The sequence below is a fragment of the Populus nigra genome, chromosome 4 (assembly GCF_951802175.1).
Source record: "Populus nigra chromosome 4, ddPopNigr1.1, whole genome shotgun sequence".
Classification (NCBI taxonomy): Eukaryota; Viridiplantae; Streptophyta; class Magnoliopsida; order Malpighiales; family Salicaceae; genus Populus; species Populus nigra.
In genome coordinates, this window is record NC_084855.1 from 11,701,517 (window position 1) to 11,719,430 (window position 17,914).

Here is a 17,914-nt window from a genome sequence, read left to right on the forward strand (position 1 = left end):
GTTGGGTGTTCGCAATAGGACGTCCTGAGCACTAAGTATCTAGAATTCATGGCCTTGTTAGATCAAGGAGAACAAGAACGTACTACCCATTTCAATGAAAAATATGAATGACTCTTTGCGGATTATGAAAAATCCGGCCAAATGATCATAGATATGAGATCATAGATGGGTGGTACATGTGTATTCTTTTATTGGTCTCACGATCCCGGAGACGACCAGTCCCCAACTCCTCCTCTGACACCGTTTATATTCTAGTTTCTTTGTATTTAAACGTATAAATTTATAATAAATATTTGATTTTTATACCAAGATAATTGATTTTTAAATATTTAAATTTTATATTAATTTATTTTTTATATTAAAATAATTTTCATCGCTTAAATACGGTAGTTTATAAAAAGTAAAGAGTATAATTTATTATACTTACAGTTATGTTCAAAGACATCGACAAAATGATAGGATATTTTAAGTTAACAAAACTAGTTAACAGGTAACCTAAACGAAGCTAAGTACATTAAACCACACGAGGTTAAATCATTCGTAAAACCCTTTTATACTCAATTCATTAAAATTATAGCATTAATGATTAAATTGGGATCGATCAGTCAAATAATTAACAACGCTCCAAATTAATTCAATAAAACAAGAAGCCTCTAAAAACCACTAGAAAATTAAAATTAACTCCAAATAGGAACCCCTGTCACAACTCCACCGTAATAGCTGATCTTCTGGTGACCAGCAGGCACCCCCAGCGTAGGCTGCTGCCACGACGATGAACACCCATTCCTCATCGGATTCTTTGTCACTGCCGGACTCATGGACTCTACCTGCACCTTAACTCTTGCCGAGACATTAATAATACCATTCTTCTCACCTCTGGAATCCCTTAACCGGTAACTCAAGAAATGTAAGTAACTCTCCGGTGTATAATCACCCGATAAGTCAGAAATTGGAAGGCTTGCTGTGCCAACAACTCTGTCACCTGAGCTAGTCTTGCATTTCACTTCAAGGGTTATAAAACGAGTCTGAAATGGCATGTCTAGGGTAAGCTTCTCGTTCCATGAAGGGTTACAGCCTCCTTCAAAATCAGCTTTAGTTGATCCATAGTTAATAGGGTCGATTCTAGCAATAACGTAAGCATTCTTCTTCACGGATTTGCGATCGAGGCTTAGGTTTTCTGCTGATAAGATAGTGATTTCTATAGTGCGAGAAGCCTTGTGACCCTTGTCCATATTGAAGAAAATCGCTAAAGATTCAAGAGCTTCTAGGCGTGTAAAAGCAACTGTGTGTGTGCTTTAATGCTTGGTTTTGGCAGCTGAAACAATTGTTGATGGAAACTGAGGGACATGGGAGGGCTTTTTATAGGAGTAACGAGTAAGTTCGCTAGAAACAACACCGAAGGAGGGGCGTTTCTTCTGTTCAATATTGTAGCCGTTTTTGACGAACGGTCCACCTAAACCAAAACGACTAGTAAAACAACGTGACCTTCTACGCTCCTTTAATACGGAACCCGCCTGCGTTGGTTCCTTACCGATGCGAAGTATACGGTCAGAAAGTAGAGGACAATTATGGGATAATTTCTATGGGTGCTCCATTTATTGGTTCAATCGGAATCCATTTAGTTTTTTAACCTAATTTTTATTTTATGGAGTTGTTATTTTATTTTTCAAGCTAATTACACCGTGCTCATGATTTTGACTTGCCTCCAGCTCACCTTTATTCTTTCAAAAATTATATTTTAAATCCTTAGGTTTATAAATTCATAATATTTTACATCTCACCAAAATAAAAATCAATATAAATATTGAATTAATTACAAAATTATTATTATATTTTATTTAATAATTAAAAAAACTCTTACATTAAACATCTCAACTTTTCCATTAAATTAAAAAAAAACCAAACTAGCCACCATTGGCTAACTTCTTCTTCTTCCCTTTTCTTTTCAATTTTCAGTAAGCCCACAAGAAATAACCGAAGCCATGACAACATAATCCCCACCACCTCTTTTCTTTTTTCTTTCTATGTGCCGACGACCATCGTCTAGCCATCACAGCCACCATTGATAATTCAAGGCATATACTTGCAAAGATCAGTACTCCGTGCTCGCTGAGTTTGGAGATCGGGGACTAAACCTTGAACACATAAATTGTTTAAGATCCAAATCCTAAATCACAAGTCATGTTCAAGAAAAGTTTGTTGTTGTTATGAACTCTTCTCCTCTTTCATATGCTATCATCTATGAAGAAGATCCAAAGATGTTTTGGTAGAAAGGCAGAGAGGGTTGTTGCATGTTAAGGCATGTTTTGGTGGAGAGAGGATTAGAGTAATTGGGGTTATCTCTATGTAATCGAGGGGTTTTTTTCTTTTTTCCAGAAAATCAAGTTTTTCTTCTCTCAATTTCAGTCCAATGTTTTGGGAATTTTTTTGGTGTTCATGACCAGGACAGTAAGAATCTTGGGCGGCTAGATTCTTAGCTGAATAGAGATTTTCAGCATGTTGGATGAAGGAAAAGAAAAGATGGACCTTTACACACACCATCGACAACAACCACCAGTTCTTTCTCTCTACGTCTAAAAGACCCAATCTGTTGATAGAAGGAGGCTCGATACTTCTTCAAGGCCAAACCCTTGAATGCCCACTGAAATGTCAGCTGCAACAAATATGTTGATTACTTCAAAGAATTCATCGATTTCTTTTCTAGAAGTACTCTTGTCGGAGATTCTCTTGTTCTAGAAATTGGTGAAAGAAAAACTTTAGCAAACAAGGATAACATTTGCTGGGTAATTACTAATTTGGACACTGGAGTAGCAATCAATTAATATTACTGCCCCTGTTACATTTTAATTACTAGAAAAATTACGACAAATGGCAACGTCAATCTTTTCTCAAGGCCACGGTTGTGACTTCAAAATCTAAACAAATCATGGAGCTAGCCAGTGGCTTGGCGTGGAGAGGGTACCTTTTGTCCTTCATTTTATTTGATTTGAAATTTAGATTATAATTTATGATTTTATGATTGATGGATATGGATATGGATATGGTTTTGGTTTGTTCTTTAAACTTAAATTTCATTTTTTTATAAATCAAATAAAAAAAACTAGATCAGATCGTGCATCCACCGAGCAGAGAAATTCCTTCCTTCGTCCAATTCAATCCAACTGGACGGGAGGTGGGGGTGGGTGGATAATGGATTTAAATATTTCAGATTGGCGATGAGCAGACAAAATCTCCACACGTAGCTGGTGGACGTAGTCCTATATATTTCTTAGCTAGTCCATTGTCATCCGTGCCGTCACCAACCTCTCATCTGTACAAAGAATTATAAGGTTAACTTCCACACGTAGCTGGTGGACGTAGTCCTATATATTTCTAAAACGTTTCCAATACTTTCCACACCCTGATATTGTAAAACTGGATACATAATTTTCTATATTTTATGTTTCTCCGTCCAATTTGTCAACAGTTGAGGTTTGCTAACTTTCCTTATTATTAAACTGAAATCAACGTCTTATTAGATGACATATAGTTAATGCAGATTATTTAATATATATATATATAGGAAAATAAAACAAAAACAAGTTCTGAAAAGAATAGAATTGAAAGGGCTAGAGAGAGGGAAATTGAAGAGCAAATGCATGGAAAAACTCAAGAATTACTTCAACGTGTAATTTTCTTCAAACAATAAGAGTAGTTCAATTTATTTTTTAAATTATAGAAAATAATGGGAGGGCATGTTTAAACATGTGTTTGATTGAGTAGTTCCCTTCCACTCCCATATTTTTAAATATTTAAATAGCACTTAAAAAGCACGGAGAAAGCAGAAGGAGAGGATAATAAAAATTGAATACCTAGGTAATAGACCTAGGTAATTACTTAAGAAACCACGTCCACCAGCCCAGGATAGATTGCAGTCTTGCAGGTTAGTCTTTGTTTATACATGTCGATCCTAAAATTCTCCACCACCTTCACCTTCATTCTTTCTTCTTCACAGGCGCATCTTTTCCTTCATTTTTGCCATTTTCTTATATAAAACAACTCGACTTTTTCTCTACGATGGCCCCTCCCTCTGTTTTTTTCTTTTCCAATTTGATTTCACGCAAGATTGATGAAGCTAAACTCAAGATTTCAAACAAACTTGAGAATAATAGGCACCAAACAACCCTGCCTACACCTCGAGCTGAGTTAAATATTTTCTAATATAAAAAGAAAACTTAATCAATGCCAGTGTTTTTAAACAAATAAAAAAATACTAAGACTTGATTTATTAATTAACTTTACCAGGTTCCCCGATTAATTTAATAATACAATAAAATAAAAAGACAGCGGCATTAGATAAATCAAACAAAAAAAAATTGACAATACTTAACTATAAAAATGAAGCTGCCAATATTATATTCATGAAGAAAATAAAGGAAATCTTATTGAAGACTTAACATCACTTCGTTGCAAACATTTTCTCACCACCGTAAAGAATTCAGTGAGACGGTTCTAACGCCATTATAAAAGGCTACACGACAATACCAAAAAAGACCGCACAAGTCGCCAGAACAATGACTCGGAATCCAAACAAAACAAAATATCATTGTGCATCTAGTGTTTATATTTAATTAATTAATTTAGTTTAATTCAAAAATAAAATCTCTTTAAATAAAACTAAATTTAACAAATAACAACAAATAAAAAGACTTGAGATAACCTGAGTCATTTTCAAAACTATTTACAAATAATATAGAAAGAAAATAAAGAGATAAGAGAGCTCAATCTCCAATTAAATAGATGTTAAAGGATGAAACTGGAAAAACATGAGCTTTAAAAAAGAAAAAAAACACAAGTAAACTCGAATGAATCTTCTAAACCTATGTTAATCTCTCAAACTCGCAACTTGTGAAATTCTAGATGCGGGCCCAATCAAGTATCTCAATTTCTAACAAATTTAATGTTGAAGGATGAAATCAGAAAAAAATTAATTTTAAAAATTTGCTAAAGTGAAAAAAGTAGTAATGAAAAAAATAAGGATTAAATTTGATAGGAAAATAATTGAAGGATAAATCATAAGAAAATCAATTTTAAAAATCATGTCAAATAAAACAAATAGCAATAAAGGGAACGGAGACCAAATCTTGCGGATGAAAAAAATTAAAGAAGGGTAAAATTTAAAAAGAATTTTAATTTTATAAATTTTTTTTAATAAAATAAATAATAATCAAAAAAATAAAAACTGAATCTAAAAAAAAAAAAAAATTGAAGGGTTGCTTTGATAATTTAGAAAGGTTATATGTAAAAATCAAGGAAAATCAAGGAGAAAAAAAAAATCATTGATGTATATCCAAATATCAGTAAGCTACACGTGCTACCCAAAAATAACAGGTCATCGAGACGATTGAAATGATGTCAAAGAAAGCCTTCTTTGGCCGCTTAAATCCGACGCATGGCTTGATATGTATCAATCATAGATACATATCGATCATATACAATTTAATTGATATACCCTAATACACGTGTGGACAACTTGGGGCCTACAGACCTCCACGTGGCTTGATAAGCTGACATGCCAAGAAGAATCCTTCCCCCACGTGGACAACATATGCTCGGATAAAGGATGGGATCGTGCCCCCTTTTGGATTATCCATTGAAGCTCGATCAGGGCTCAACCTGAGAAGGCCCTTCACTGTAAAAAATCATTTAAAAAATATTAATTTAATATTATTTCTAAATAAAAAATAATTTGACTACAGTGTGAACACTCCTGTGCAACCTGAAATCATGGTTGGCATGTGAATTGACCAATTTGCCCAGAATCCATTCAAGCCACGTGATCGTTGAACCCTATAGTAAAGAAAGCTCCGGCATATTTGAAAACATGATTGAAATCTTATTTTTTAAAAGTTTATATTTTATATTAAAAATTATTTTTTTATACATTTTTAGATTGTTTTAATATATTAATCTCAATAATAATTTTTAAAAAAATATTTTAAACCACAATAATCGCACAATAATCGCAAAGAGGCCAACTTTATATATGTTTTTAATATCAATACGTGTAAAAGCACAATACATTAAGAAAATAATAATAATAATGCCCTTGCTTTATGTCAGTGGGTGGTTTGAGCAAAAAGTAGAATGCTCGATGTGATCTGAAGTGTTGAGATGAAGTACCATTACCTAGTTTTCATGTTGTCGAAGCAGCATCACTTGTAAAAAATATGTAAGACTTTGTCTCAATTGACCTTGTTTCAGAGAACACGTTCCTCTAACCAAAAGTACCGAGGATGGCATTTTCGTCACGCAAATTATTCTCGGTCCATTCGGCCACTGGATTTCACATGGTCTTCCACCGTGTAATTAAAATGTATTAAATGATAAGAACACCTCAATTATATATTTAGAAATTATAACTATGGATTTCCTCGTTTGATTCATTCGGCTTGATAATTAATCTAATTAACTAGGAGCTGTCTTCCTCAAATCCGCACCTCTCGTAATATCGGGGTTAAAGCCTTGTATTTTGAGTTGATTATATCTAGGTCGGCCTTCATTATTTAAAAAAATATTATATAATTAATCCTTCGGTCCCTTCTGTGTCCTTTCCAAATTACTTTTTTCTTTTCTTCTTTTGAGAAAATATAAATAAATAGAAAAAATAAGTGGGAGACAGGAAGATTTGTCTAGGAAAGATTTGAAATTAAGAATTATGTATCGGATGATCGATATATAGTCAACATTGATCAAATAATGATTTAAGCTTTTGAAAAGGTGCCTGTATGGAGCGAGTACTGTCAGTTACTACATAAACAACCCACAAAGAAGACTCTTGTAATATATATTTCATGTAATAAAAAGGAAAAAAGAAGAAGAAGAAGATGAGGCACGCCACCATAATTGCGTGCAGTAGTGGAGAAGACACTGATCGTGCCAATACGTGATGAAATTGGATGCTGACGTTTTCCCCTTTCTTTGCCTTTGAACAGTGAATGGATAAGTTCTAGCTAGGAGCATTTTACACATTTTTAACTTCCCAGCATCAGCATGTACTGTAGATGGATCATGGATGAGGGTGAGGCGACTGATAGTTTCCACGAAAGGGGGAGTTGAAATTGGATTCACAGGTTTTGTCTCGCAGTTCTCCGTGGTAGTTGCGGCCATTTATGGAGGAGCTAGATCTGAAGCTTCTTGGATGGATACTTGGGTGTTAGAATTTGACCTTCTCATGGTGAGGGAAAAGAGATTTGCTGGCGACTCTCGATTTTGTTTCTGCCGCCATTGCTTATGCATTCCTTGTATTTATTTATTTATTTATTTGTCAAGATTATTCTCGAAGCAACTTCACACTTTTCAATTAAATCCACTTCTTCAGTATAGCTGAAGGTAGTTTATTTATATCAAGATTAGATAACGTTTGAAAATTTCACTTCTTGATTTGAGATTTCAACTCTAGTGGTTGAGAAAAGGCTGTGTACTCTCTTAACCAATGAGCCAGTTTCTTCGAGAGAGAGAGAGAGAGTTTTAGATCAATTCGCAATAAAAATCTTGAATTTGACCTTCTTCAATTAAATTAATTTTATTGAACATGTATTGATTATATATATATATATATGACGGGCAATCAAGTTATAAAACCATTTTTTTTAATAATATCATATAATTTGCATTTACTAAAGTTGGTAAATGTGATGGGGGAAAAGAAGCAGCTGATCAGGAAAAAAGAAAAGGAAAACAATGGGTGGTGGAGCTTTCGAGCTTACACTAGATGGATATCGCATCATGATATAGCTTACGCTAGATTATAGCTTTTGAAAATTATGAATGCTGTAAGTTGGATTTAAAAGATAATATAAAAAAATTTCTAGTAAAAAAATAATTAAATCTAGTGATGAATAATCAGTATAATCTAATAGATGAGATGGATTTTAAAAATATAAGTTGACTAGATATAAAGAATACATTTTTTTTTTAAAAAAATATTAATATATTAAATTAAACCATAAAATTCATAGCTTGTGTCATAAGACTATAATAATCAAATAAATAAATTATATAACTCAATTTTCAATCAATTTAATATTAAAAAATAAAATTAAAAATAAAATTCAATTGAAAAGAGATAAAAAAAGACTAAGTCAACTTGCAAGATCATAATCAAAATCATGAGATCATGATAATCTTATAAAAAATAAATTGAACTAAATTATATAAAGCTCAATTCTTAATTAATCTAAAATTAAAAAAATAAAATTAAAAAAATAATTAAAAAAACATAAAAAATAATCTGAATCAACAAATTAATCAAACCCATAATTTTAGTAATAAGATCAAGATAGTCTTGTAATAACTATACAAGAACAAGAATTCATAAAATAAAATCATTGCCATTTGAATTGTAATGTTTTTTTTTTATTATTCTCTTTTGGTTTGTAGGATGCATCGAAGAAGAATGTGTTGAATTTGTTAGAGAAGAAAGGGAATAAAACTGAATTTCAACTAGGATCCAGGTTTTTTTTTTGTAGTATGTGATGATCAAGTTTGGTTTTTCAATCTGGAGCTGTTATGGTTTACGCTGTGTTGTCAGGAAACCGGCTGTCGCTATGATAGCTGGTGTTGATGGAGGTGGGAAGACAACATACCTTGGTAAGTCAAGAATTTAGCTACTAATTATTGGTTTTCAATTGAATTTTAGAAATGAGGTAATTTTTTTGAGTGGTTGGAATATTTACGTAAACCAATTTAATGATTGCCAAATTTTTAATGGTTTCTGGTAATATACACATTGAGAGAAGTGTGGCTCCAAATTGTGAGGAGGTTTGAGTTGTAGAATTTGACTCGGAAGCTTAGAGAGGCTTTATTATTAGTTCATTGCTTTTTTGAGAAGTTTGAGGTCCGCCCAAATACAGTCTCATGGACTTGTGTTCTTGAGACTCTCTCTCTCCCTCTCTCCCTCTCTCTCTCTCTCTCTCTCTATATATATATATATATATATATATATATATACAGAAATGTGATCTCATTCGCTGCTGCTGCTGCTGCAGGAAAGCTAGCATATAGATTGAAGAAAGCAGGGGAAAGGGTGAGATTTTGCTTGCTTTTGTTGCAATGTGATAGATGCCTTTACAAAGAGAGAGTATTAGGATATTGAAATTTGCATTATCTGTAGAGCTGAATTGAAGATAATATTGATCCAAGTTTCTGGCAACTGATTTGACATCCCAGGGAAAAAGTGTTCATTGTGATAAGGACTCAAAAGGTTTGTGAATATGTTGTTGAATTTTGGCTCTTGACGATGCTGTTTTACCAAGTACCAATACTATCTGTTGATTCTACTGGTATGGATTAAGATTTAGATTTATTTTGGAGAATTTGAAAGTTGTAGCCTTTTCTTGTCTTGCAATTAAAGTGTCTATGTTTCAGAAGGACTTCCTATGAAATGCATGCTGTATAATTTTTCTTTCAAAAGACAGCATTTATTCTTCCTTTTGGCTGTATCCTACTACCCTGGGTTAAACTGGAACACCGTGGAAGAAAATTTAGAACAGCCCTTTATTTGAATGTTGTGTTATAGATCTGCTGGAAAAGCATTGTATCAATTGCTTGAATATATATAACTATCACAGGGGCTTAGTAAATTGATATTGACTCCTAGGGATATGAATAAAGTTATTACTTTGCGAATGTAGAGGAGGGTGTACCGGTGAGTGCAGTCAGAGGACATTGTTCAGGGATCTTACTGCAGTACTTGTGCACATGTGATTTATTTTCTTTCCATTTTTTCTCGTTTGGCTTGAATTGTTTCTTAGTTTATCCTTTTGTCCTTTCTGAATCTCCCAAAAAGAGAGATTGTCTCGTTCACAAAAGGTCTTTCCTTGGGCTTTTGCTATCATTCCAGATACTGATGGCAGCAGGTGATACATTTAGGGCAGCTACCAGTGACCAGTTGGAGATATGGACTGAAGGAAATGGGTGTGAGATTGTTGTGGCTGAAGGAGAGAAGGCCTAATCATCATCAGATAGACAACTTCTTTAGCTTTTTCCAATCTTTAAAAGTTTGAATACTTGGCATAGCTACTAACATATGATCTTGAAGTGTTTTTCAAATAGTTCTTTCTCAGGCTGTAAAGAAAGGGAAAGAACAAGAATTTGATATTGTTTTGTGTGGCACATCTGGACGTAAGTCAACAGATATTCCATGATTAGCTATCTAACTTCTATGTGCTTTCTACCTGTTATATCTTAACCGAAACCAATATATATTTATCAGGTCTCCACACTAATTACAGCCTCATGGATGAGTTAATAGCATGTAAGAAAGCTGCGGGCAAAATAGTTCTTGACGCGCCTGATGGAAGCTGTGATCATGATGTTTTATATTCAAGTCATTACTTCTATACCATTTATTTCTGTCTCCAACACCATCTTTCATGGTCAGTTTACACGTTCCTAATCTGAAAGATTTTAGCAGAAATTTTAATCCATTGAAATCTCTTGTTTGGTGTTTTATAATTACAGTTCTATCTGGATTTTTGAGATAAGATATATGGTTATAATCATCGGTTATGGAAAACTCGTTTTAGGGATGAAATATCATCAAGCAGTTGATAATTTACTCTTAAAAATTGCTTTGCACTGCCAAAGACTAAGCTTGAACAATTCTTGTAGAATGGATTAGCAAAATATTCTAGTGATTGCCTCCTCATTTATATCGTGTATGTTCTCAACGTTTTTGTTGGCATTATAAAGCCCGTGGTAATTTTTGGAAGAAAGGAACATTCTTAGAACATCCAAAGGATTAATCCAAAAGGAGGAAGGAGAGAGAGGCCACATTCTAAACATGATTATCTAGGTGCAGAAACATGACCTAACAACCTTTTTGAGGAATGCACAATTAGGCAAGTTACTTGCAACACAATCACCTATTGCTTTTTCCCGTTTTTCACATATGTAATGTTTCCCGATTGCCACGCTTTGATGCTATTATTCTTTCTTCAAGTGTTAAACATCTTGTTCAAGTCTTTAACATGCAACTGTGCTAACAGGTTGTTCGAATAACTGGTTTCATTTTGACAGAACTCGATGGTTCTGCTAGAGGCGGCTGTGTGGTATGCTCCAGTTTCAATGAATTCCTTTTGTTTCATGACTTCGGTGATTAGAGAGGCTAATTTCCTTATGCAGGCCAGTGTAGATGACGAGCTTGCCATCCCTGTAAAGTTCGTGGGTGTTGGAGAAGGTGTAGAAGACCTCCAACCCTTTGATGCTGAGGCTTTTGTTAATGCCATATTTTCAACGAGACGTTCATGTCGCAGATGATGTGAATATGCAAGTCCGATTTAATAATGTTGCCAGAGATGCTTCATCATTTGAAACAGTGATTGCAGTTGGCCATGATGCATATCGAATTTCCAAGCAAAGAAGGAATCTTATCAAAGAAACATGCATCTAAATGCACAACATTACAGAGGACGAAAAGGCAACAGCAGCAGCTGCAGAACGCAGAAGTGAACACTAAATGACCCACAAAAATATTAAATTGGTTTTGTAAGATTATTATGTCCTGTTTTGAGTTCAAGCACGCCCACACACTCGCACACTTTGAAAGGCACATAAACATAAACTATCAGCTACCTACAACAGGATATCAGAATACTGCAACGAGCACCTCATTCTTATTGAACAAATTAAAAGAACTCGTTAATGTTTGCAGGCAAAGCATTCAAATAGATAAAACAACAACATATTTCAAATCACAGAAATTCATAACTTGGCAGGAGGCATGTGATAGATGGTAGCGCGAGAAGTGTAGACCAGCTTCCTGGTTTTCTTGATTCTGAATTCGGATGCAACTACAGTCAAGTTCCTTCCACTCCTCGCTACGGCCGCTTCAACAACCAACACCTCCTGCCAAGATTAAAAAATTTACATGTAAAGCCAATATAATCAACACAGGGGAAAAAGTCATTATACAGAGTTAAGTACCGCATTGTAAGCCAACGAATTACGAGTTAAACTAAACCATAAAATAAATGCAGATGAAGGAAGTTTGGTGGGGGGGGGGGGGGGGGGGGGGGTTCTAAACTTACACAAGTTAATTGCATTTCATGACAGCGTTTCTTTGTACACACTTGCATTCTCAAACACTTACTATCTTGAAGAAAGCAATACGGCTAATATTGACAAACCACGCCATTAGTCTTGAGGCTTTTTCTATATTGCAAACGAGACAAGCATAAAAGACACCAAAGGAAAAACTCACATTTAGTGTTGCTGCAGAGAGATAAGAGATGCTTAATTCACCAAGAAACAGCTCTTTATCACCAGCCACTACCGTTCTAGCACAAGCAATGGACACTCTCTCTGCTATAGCTCCAACAGCGCCTCCGTGTAGCCCATTAAAGTAATTCTAGAATAGTAAATTAAAAAGACGGTTAAACAAAAATAAATCATTTTCAATCCCATTTCTTCATGAATTTTTAGAAAGAAATGAGTGAGAATCTTACACCAAGAGCAGGTGAGACAGAGAAGATGCAAGAGACGCGGCCACGTAGGACATTGTCGACTTTAAGGAGATCGCGAATGAGATCAGAGTAGAAGTCTTTGGAGGAGTTTTGAGGGAGAGAGGCATGGATTCCGACGTCTGCAAAAAAACCTTTGACTGCTGAGGCATAATCTGAAGGTAGGTCTTTTGATATGGTTGTCGTGGAAGAAGAAGAAGAAGAAGAGGTTCCTGTCATCTCTCTGTGCCTCTGCGTCTGTCTGCTCCTTCAATCCCACCTAATCTTCTGGGTAGTTATGCTCATAATTTTTGGATTTAAATCCTAGGACCGGCTCAAATAGCAAAATTCAACCTCGTGTCTAGATCCACTCTAAAATTTTTATTAGGGATGTTGGAAGAAAAGGTGAGGGAAAAAATAAAGTTGTGGTTAATAACGTCCGCTCTTTTTTATTATTATTTTATTTTTTTTCTAATTTATTCAAAAAAAATATTTTTTAATTTAATTCTTTTTTCATCAAATTTCATGAAATTAATTTTTAAATTGTGAAAAATAAAATAAAATAAAAGAGAATTGCAATGTAAAATAGGAGAAAAAAACCTCAAAATAGAAAAAAGAAATTACTTTTTAATTTGCCAATTTTCCTTTTTTTCTGATTCAGCCTCTTTCACTCTTAAAATTTTGGTTTTGGTCTAAAAGCTTTTTTTTTCTAATCCTTGATTTTTTAAAGGATGAGAAAGAAACTTATTAAAAAAATAACGTGGAAAAAAAATTATTGATTGATCATATCCGATAACAAAACAAAATCAATCTTGATGTAAATGGATTTCATTTGACAATATGAGATCCATGAAGGTGCTTTAAAACTTTCTTCAAACTAGAAAAAGAAAATTTTTTCTCAATTTAACTTTGTGTTTTCAGACCAATTTTATAGATATTTTGAGTTTAAAACATGAAAAAATAAAACCTTAGAAGGCATTGGTGATAAGCCATGACATTAAGTTAGAGATTTTTGTTTAATTTGATGCGGAATTATTGAATTGGGTTGTTCTGAAATTGTGTTGAAACTCATGTTTCAATAATATTACTCGAAAGTCTTGTGTTGATTAAGTGATGGAAATATAAAAGATTAGATAAATGGCATGAAAATTATGTGATTGAAAATAATGAAGGAAATGTGGAATGATTGGAAAATTGTGTTGAATTTGATGTTTCAAATGGATACTTACGTATTGGAATGAGGATGGGATGGTGCTGAGTTCAACTGTAATTCATGTGTAATAGATCGTGTAAGTAATGGGTCTTGTGGCTAGATGAATTTCATAAAAATTATTTGGAAATAGAATTGAAAGTTTGTAAGCTGGTTTGTCTTAAATTTTGCTATATATGGCCGAGAATTTCTAGTTGTGAAGATAGAGAATTTAAAAAACTTGAATTGATTATGTGATTTTTGTGTTAATTGATGATATGTGAGTTAATTTTTATAGAAATTAGGGTGAATTTGAAAAAATATAGGAATGTTAAATCCTAAGTTTGATGTTGTAGTTGAAATGCGTATTAACTAAAAAATTGATTATGAATTAAGAAATAATGGAGGAGATTGGTTATCCTAAAGGTTTTACTCATAGTTTTTAAACCAAACCCGGTTTAAAACCTGGATTCTTGGTTTTGACCAGGTTGCCCGGATCAATTCCTTTTCTTTTAAAAAAAATCAAAACGACATCGTTTTAATTAAAAAAAAACAAAAATCAATGGATTGCAACCGGGTTTTGCCGGGTCACACCAGGTTTTTTCTTTTCCTGTTTTTCTTCAACCCGGCCCGGTTCTAGTCTCGGGTTGATCCACCGAGCCGGGTTTTAAAATTATGGTTTAACTTAAAAGTGACCAAAATGTTGGTGGAGGGGATTTTGGAGAATTCCAAATAATTATTCTAGATTCTTTATTAAATTATATTTGTTGTAATGTTTTGTGTATGATTTTGAGTGTGAGTATGATTGCGTGATTATTTATATGTGAGACTATGAAAAATGAAAATTAAATTATGTAGGTGTGAGAATTGAATATAATTAAGGTTTTGAGGTCAAGTTGCCATGTGTTTATCAATATAAATATAAAAGTAAAAAATTGTGTTAAATATTAATTATTGGTTTGTGATGTATTAAATAAGAAATTAAAAATTTGAAGTGTTAAATTCCTAATTATTTTTAGATTGATAAATATCAAGCTTCATAAATTTTTTATTATATAAATATTTTTAGATTTATTTAATTAAATGCAAAAAGAATTATCATAAATGTCTACGGTCACGGTCAGAGGATGTTGTTTCCAAATATGAATTTTGTCATCATAACCGCTCTCTGTGTGTACGTGTAATGGTCAGCAATGACTAAAAACAGGTCAACAAGATCGGACAGATCATTCCCCATGTCTAATTAGCTGGAAAAAAGTTGGCAATCTATAAAAAAAAGAAGCTGATTCATGTATTTATAATCTATAAATCCTCGGAGAATCAGAAAAACACAATCGTCTGATTCTCCATCTCTTCTCTGTAATTTAGTGCTACGTTTCTGGTCCTAAAAGAATAACCAGAGTTTGCAAGATGCCTGAAGGGACTATTCAAGTTGTTCTTGTCGGAGCCAAAGGTCTCGAGAACACCGATTTCTTCAGTAAGATTCCTCTCCGTCTCTCTTCCTTTCCACCTAAGTCCTAAGATATGTTTTCATAGATAGTTGCATCTCGAGTGTGCTTTATGATCAAGAAATTTTTGTTTTATCTATAAATTCAATTTCACAGTAACCATATGATTTCTTTCAGCGTTTTCTTTGAGTTTTATGTAAGATCTTGCTATGATCGATCCAGATTATAGGGTTCCCTGCACTGATGTCAAAACATATCCATGTAATTCAACACTAACCATATGATTTGGTCGTGATCAGATCAGACAAGTTTCAACTTCTCAATTTCTAGTTGATGATGCTGATTTTGAAAATCTACATACACTATTTTATTCATTAGTTTTGTGAAATTAACCTGGTAAATTAATGCATTTGATTTACATGTTCATGAGCAGCCAATATCGATCCATATGTGCTTCTCACTTGCCGATCTCAGGAGCAAAGAAGCAGTGTTGCTTCAGGTTCATTTCTAGACCCCTTTCCAAATATATTTTTAGGCATCGCATATTCAAGATTAATTTGGTTGAATAACAGAGGATGCCATAGATTTTTATTTAATTAGCGTTTGTGTCTGAGATCAAATTGGAAGGATATTTTGCTGATCACAACACATGTTGGTCAACTTGTAATGTATCTGTTTAAATCCTTCAGGAAACTACAAATGACTATATATATATATATATATATATATATGTTTTCAAGTGAAAAAGTGACTGGTTTATGCAGGACAAGGATCTGAACCAGAATGGAATGAAACCTTCGTTTTTACCATTTCCGAGGGTACTTCAGAACTCGTTCTGAAGATAGTGGATCATGACACTCTCACGGATGATGATTACCTTGGAAAAGCAAGGTGGGTCACATTCATTTTCATCTAATTTTAATTTTTTTTTTCACCAGGAAGATCGATATACCAAAATGTTTGTGGATTTTATCGAAGAGGACCGTACTATGCTGTTAGTTCTGTATATGCATAATTATTTCTTTTGCATTGGAACATGCAAGGACTAAGATTATCTGCATCATATTCCCTGTTGCAGCATTCCTTTGGAGCCACTATTCATAGAAGGAAATCTGCCAACAACTGCATACAATGTTGTCAAGGACGAGGAGTACCGTGGAGAGATCAGAGTTGGCCTTAGTTTTACTCCCGAGGTATTTTTCTGGTTCTTCGGTTCTCTTATATGTAGCTCCTTTAGCTGGGTAATATCGGTTCATTTCATGGTCCTTTTGGGGCCTAGCTGGCTCCTGTGACCAAGAGTTCTACGATTTGTCTCAAAGCCATTACTTAGCAGTAAAATGGTCAAGTCCCGGAGACACGGTAGATTCCAAGCAAGAACACGGGCTGATATTTTAACTGTAGTATGTGAAGAAAAAGTATTGTTCAGTTCATTTTCTGATATAATTACTGTTTTCTCTCTCTGATTTCATAACCATGACAATTTAATGTTTTATGCTAATTTTTCCCTAATCGCAATATCTCCATCCTGCAGCGTCGCACTAGTAGGACATTTGATGCTGGGGAGGAGAGTTATGGAGGCTGGAAAGAATCAGCTTACACAGATTGATTTCATGCCTTCAGGGCAAGCTCATTGTTTTCTGATCCTTGGTGTTGAAAGTGAAGGGAAAATAAACACTTTGATTTGTTTTGGGAATTCCAGTTTGTACGGGTTTGTATTAATAAACTCTTCTAGTCTTTCTTCACGGATAAAATTGTTCTAGAGACCTGTATTTCCTCACTTTGCTATCCATGGTTTAACCCAGTGGCCAAGGATAGTTTTGAGATAGGAATTTTATACACCACAGGGAATCTGCATCACTGTACTCATTTTCTACCACTGGGCGATGGTTAAATATATTCAACAGCTGAAACGCAATGTAAAACAGCCTTTTAATCCAAGTGATAGTGCTCATGTTACAATCATGCCCATATCACAGTGTGTGTATATTAGGAACAAGGACAGCAAAACCATCACCAGCGTTACCAGAGAAACCTCCAGATAAACTGGAGTAGATTTTGAACAGGATCCGTGTTCAAGTTTCAAGTCTAATGCAAACTGCAACAGGAACAGGTTTAGGAAAAAGTACCAAACTTCTGAATCACAGGTACAAAAACATTTCTGCAGAGACCATTCCTCCTAGAGGCTCGAGTTCGTTCGTTCATCTATATATATATATATATATATACACACACACACATATCATCTCTTTGCACAGGTGTTGTTGCCCTTAGAACCCTTTTACCCCTGCTAAAAACTGGCTATTGCAGATCAGCTGTCTCAGCTCGGATAGGTACCGCTTCTCTTCAAGCTCAGCCTGAGTAGCTCCGAAAGGTTCTGATGCTGAAACGAAACCTTTCTCCCTTGATCAATCCCCTTCCAATGTCAATTTTTTTGTTGCGAGGCCAGTAGCGGATTAAAAAGTATTGTTAACAAGAAAAAAAAAAAAAAAAATTTTAAATCAGTGACCGAGTAACGGTAATGTTAAAATGTCATAATTTTAGCATGACCTCTGTCTACATTATACCTTGCATTATAAGTAATGCTCAACTAAAGCTTTTTTAAAAAATTATTTTAATATATTTTTAAATAAAAAATATCCTGTATCACAATATCAAACATTATACCTTGCACTATCTCACAAAGTAATACTTAACTAAAGCTTTTTAAAAAAATTATTTTAATATATTTTTAAATAAAAAATACCTAATATCAAACACGATTATAAACAAAAACCTTATGTTTTAGCATAATTTTA

At 33.9% G+C, this 17,914-nt stretch overlaps 3 protein-coding genes and 1 long non-coding RNA gene across 14 annotated transcripts; 2 read left to right on the forward strand and 2 right to left on the reverse strand.

The window, feature by feature from the left end:
* Positions 1-529: 529 nt before the first annotated feature.
* On the reverse strand, positions 530-1,340 carry LOC133692903 (BON1-associated protein 2-like). The gene has a single exon (XM_062114072.1). The coding sequence runs from the start codon at positions 1,230-1,232 to the stop codon at positions 678-680; it is 555 nt and encodes a 184-aa protein (XP_061970056.1). The 5' UTR covers positions 1,233-1,340; the 3' UTR covers positions 530-677.
* A 6,961-nt stretch (positions 1,341-8,301) lies between these two features.
* On the forward strand, positions 8,302-11,560 carry LOC133691090 (uncharacterized). Of its 11 annotated transcripts, none has more exons than XR_009841588.1 (6): positions 8,302-8,631; positions 9,030-9,067; positions 9,155-10,164; positions 10,256-10,418; positions 11,031-11,093; positions 11,167-11,560. It is a non-coding gene; the product is annotated as an uncharacterized LOC133691090 (long non-coding RNA). The 11 variants fall into 11 exon arrangements; XR_009841592.1 differs by having other exon boundaries at positions 8,304-8,631; positions 9,211-10,164; XR_009841587.1 differs by lacking the exon at positions 8,302-8,631 and adding an exon at positions 8,647-8,878.
* A 69-nt stretch (positions 11,561-11,629) lies between these two features.
* On the reverse strand, positions 11,630-12,890 carry LOC133691089 (uncharacterized). The gene is made up of 3 exons (XM_062111424.1): positions 12,489-12,890; positions 12,245-12,391; positions 11,630-11,889 (listed from the first exon to the last, which is right to left on the reverse strand). The coding sequence occupies exons 1-3, from the start codon at positions 12,720-12,722 to the stop codon at positions 11,746-11,748; spliced, it is 525 nt and encodes a 174-aa protein (XP_061967408.1). The 5' UTR covers positions 12,723-12,890; the 3' UTR covers positions 11,630-11,745.
* A 2,032-nt stretch (positions 12,891-14,922) lies between these two features.
* Positions 14,923-17,057, forward strand: LOC133691193 (16 kDa phloem protein 2). The gene is made up of 5 exons (XM_062111593.1): positions 14,923-15,148; positions 15,553-15,618; positions 15,884-16,010; positions 16,198-16,312; positions 16,651-17,057. The coding sequence occupies exons 1-5, from the start codon at positions 15,082-15,084 to the stop codon at positions 16,723-16,725; spliced, it is 450 nt and encodes a 149-aa protein (XP_061967577.1). The 5' UTR covers positions 14,923-15,081; the 3' UTR covers positions 16,726-17,057.
* Positions 17,058-17,914: the final 857 nt, after the last annotated feature.

Bases quoted from the DNA above. Each gene is read 5' to 3' on its own strand.
- LOC133691089 (XM_062111424.1), bottom strand. From the start codon at position 12,722: ATGACAGGAACCTCTTCTTCTTCTTCTTCTTCCACGACAACCATATCA. The intron at 12,392-12,488 runs GTAAGATTCTCA...TTACTATTCTAG, and splicing joins CTGTCTCACCTGCTCTTGGT to AATTACTTTAATGGGCTACA. The intron at 11,890-12,244 runs GTGAGTTTTTCC...TAATCTTGGCAG, and splicing joins TCTCTGCAGCAACACTAAAT to GAGGTGTTGGTTGTTGAAGC.
- LOC133691193 (XM_062111593.1), top strand. From the start codon at position 15,082: ATGCCTGAAGGGACTATTCAAGTTGTTCTTGTCGGAGCCAAAGGTCTC. The intron at 16,011-16,197 runs GTGGGTCACATT...TCCCTGTTGCAG, and splicing joins GATTACCTTGGAAAAGCAAG to CATTCCTTTGGAGCCACTAT. The intron at 16,313-16,650 runs GTATTTTTCTGG...TCCATCCTGCAG, and splicing joins GCCTTAGTTTTACTCCCGAG to CGTCGCACTAGTAGGACATT.
- LOC133692903 (XM_062114072.1), bottom strand. From the start codon at position 1,232: ATGGACAAGGGTCACAAGGCTTCTCGCACTATAGAAATCACTATCTTA.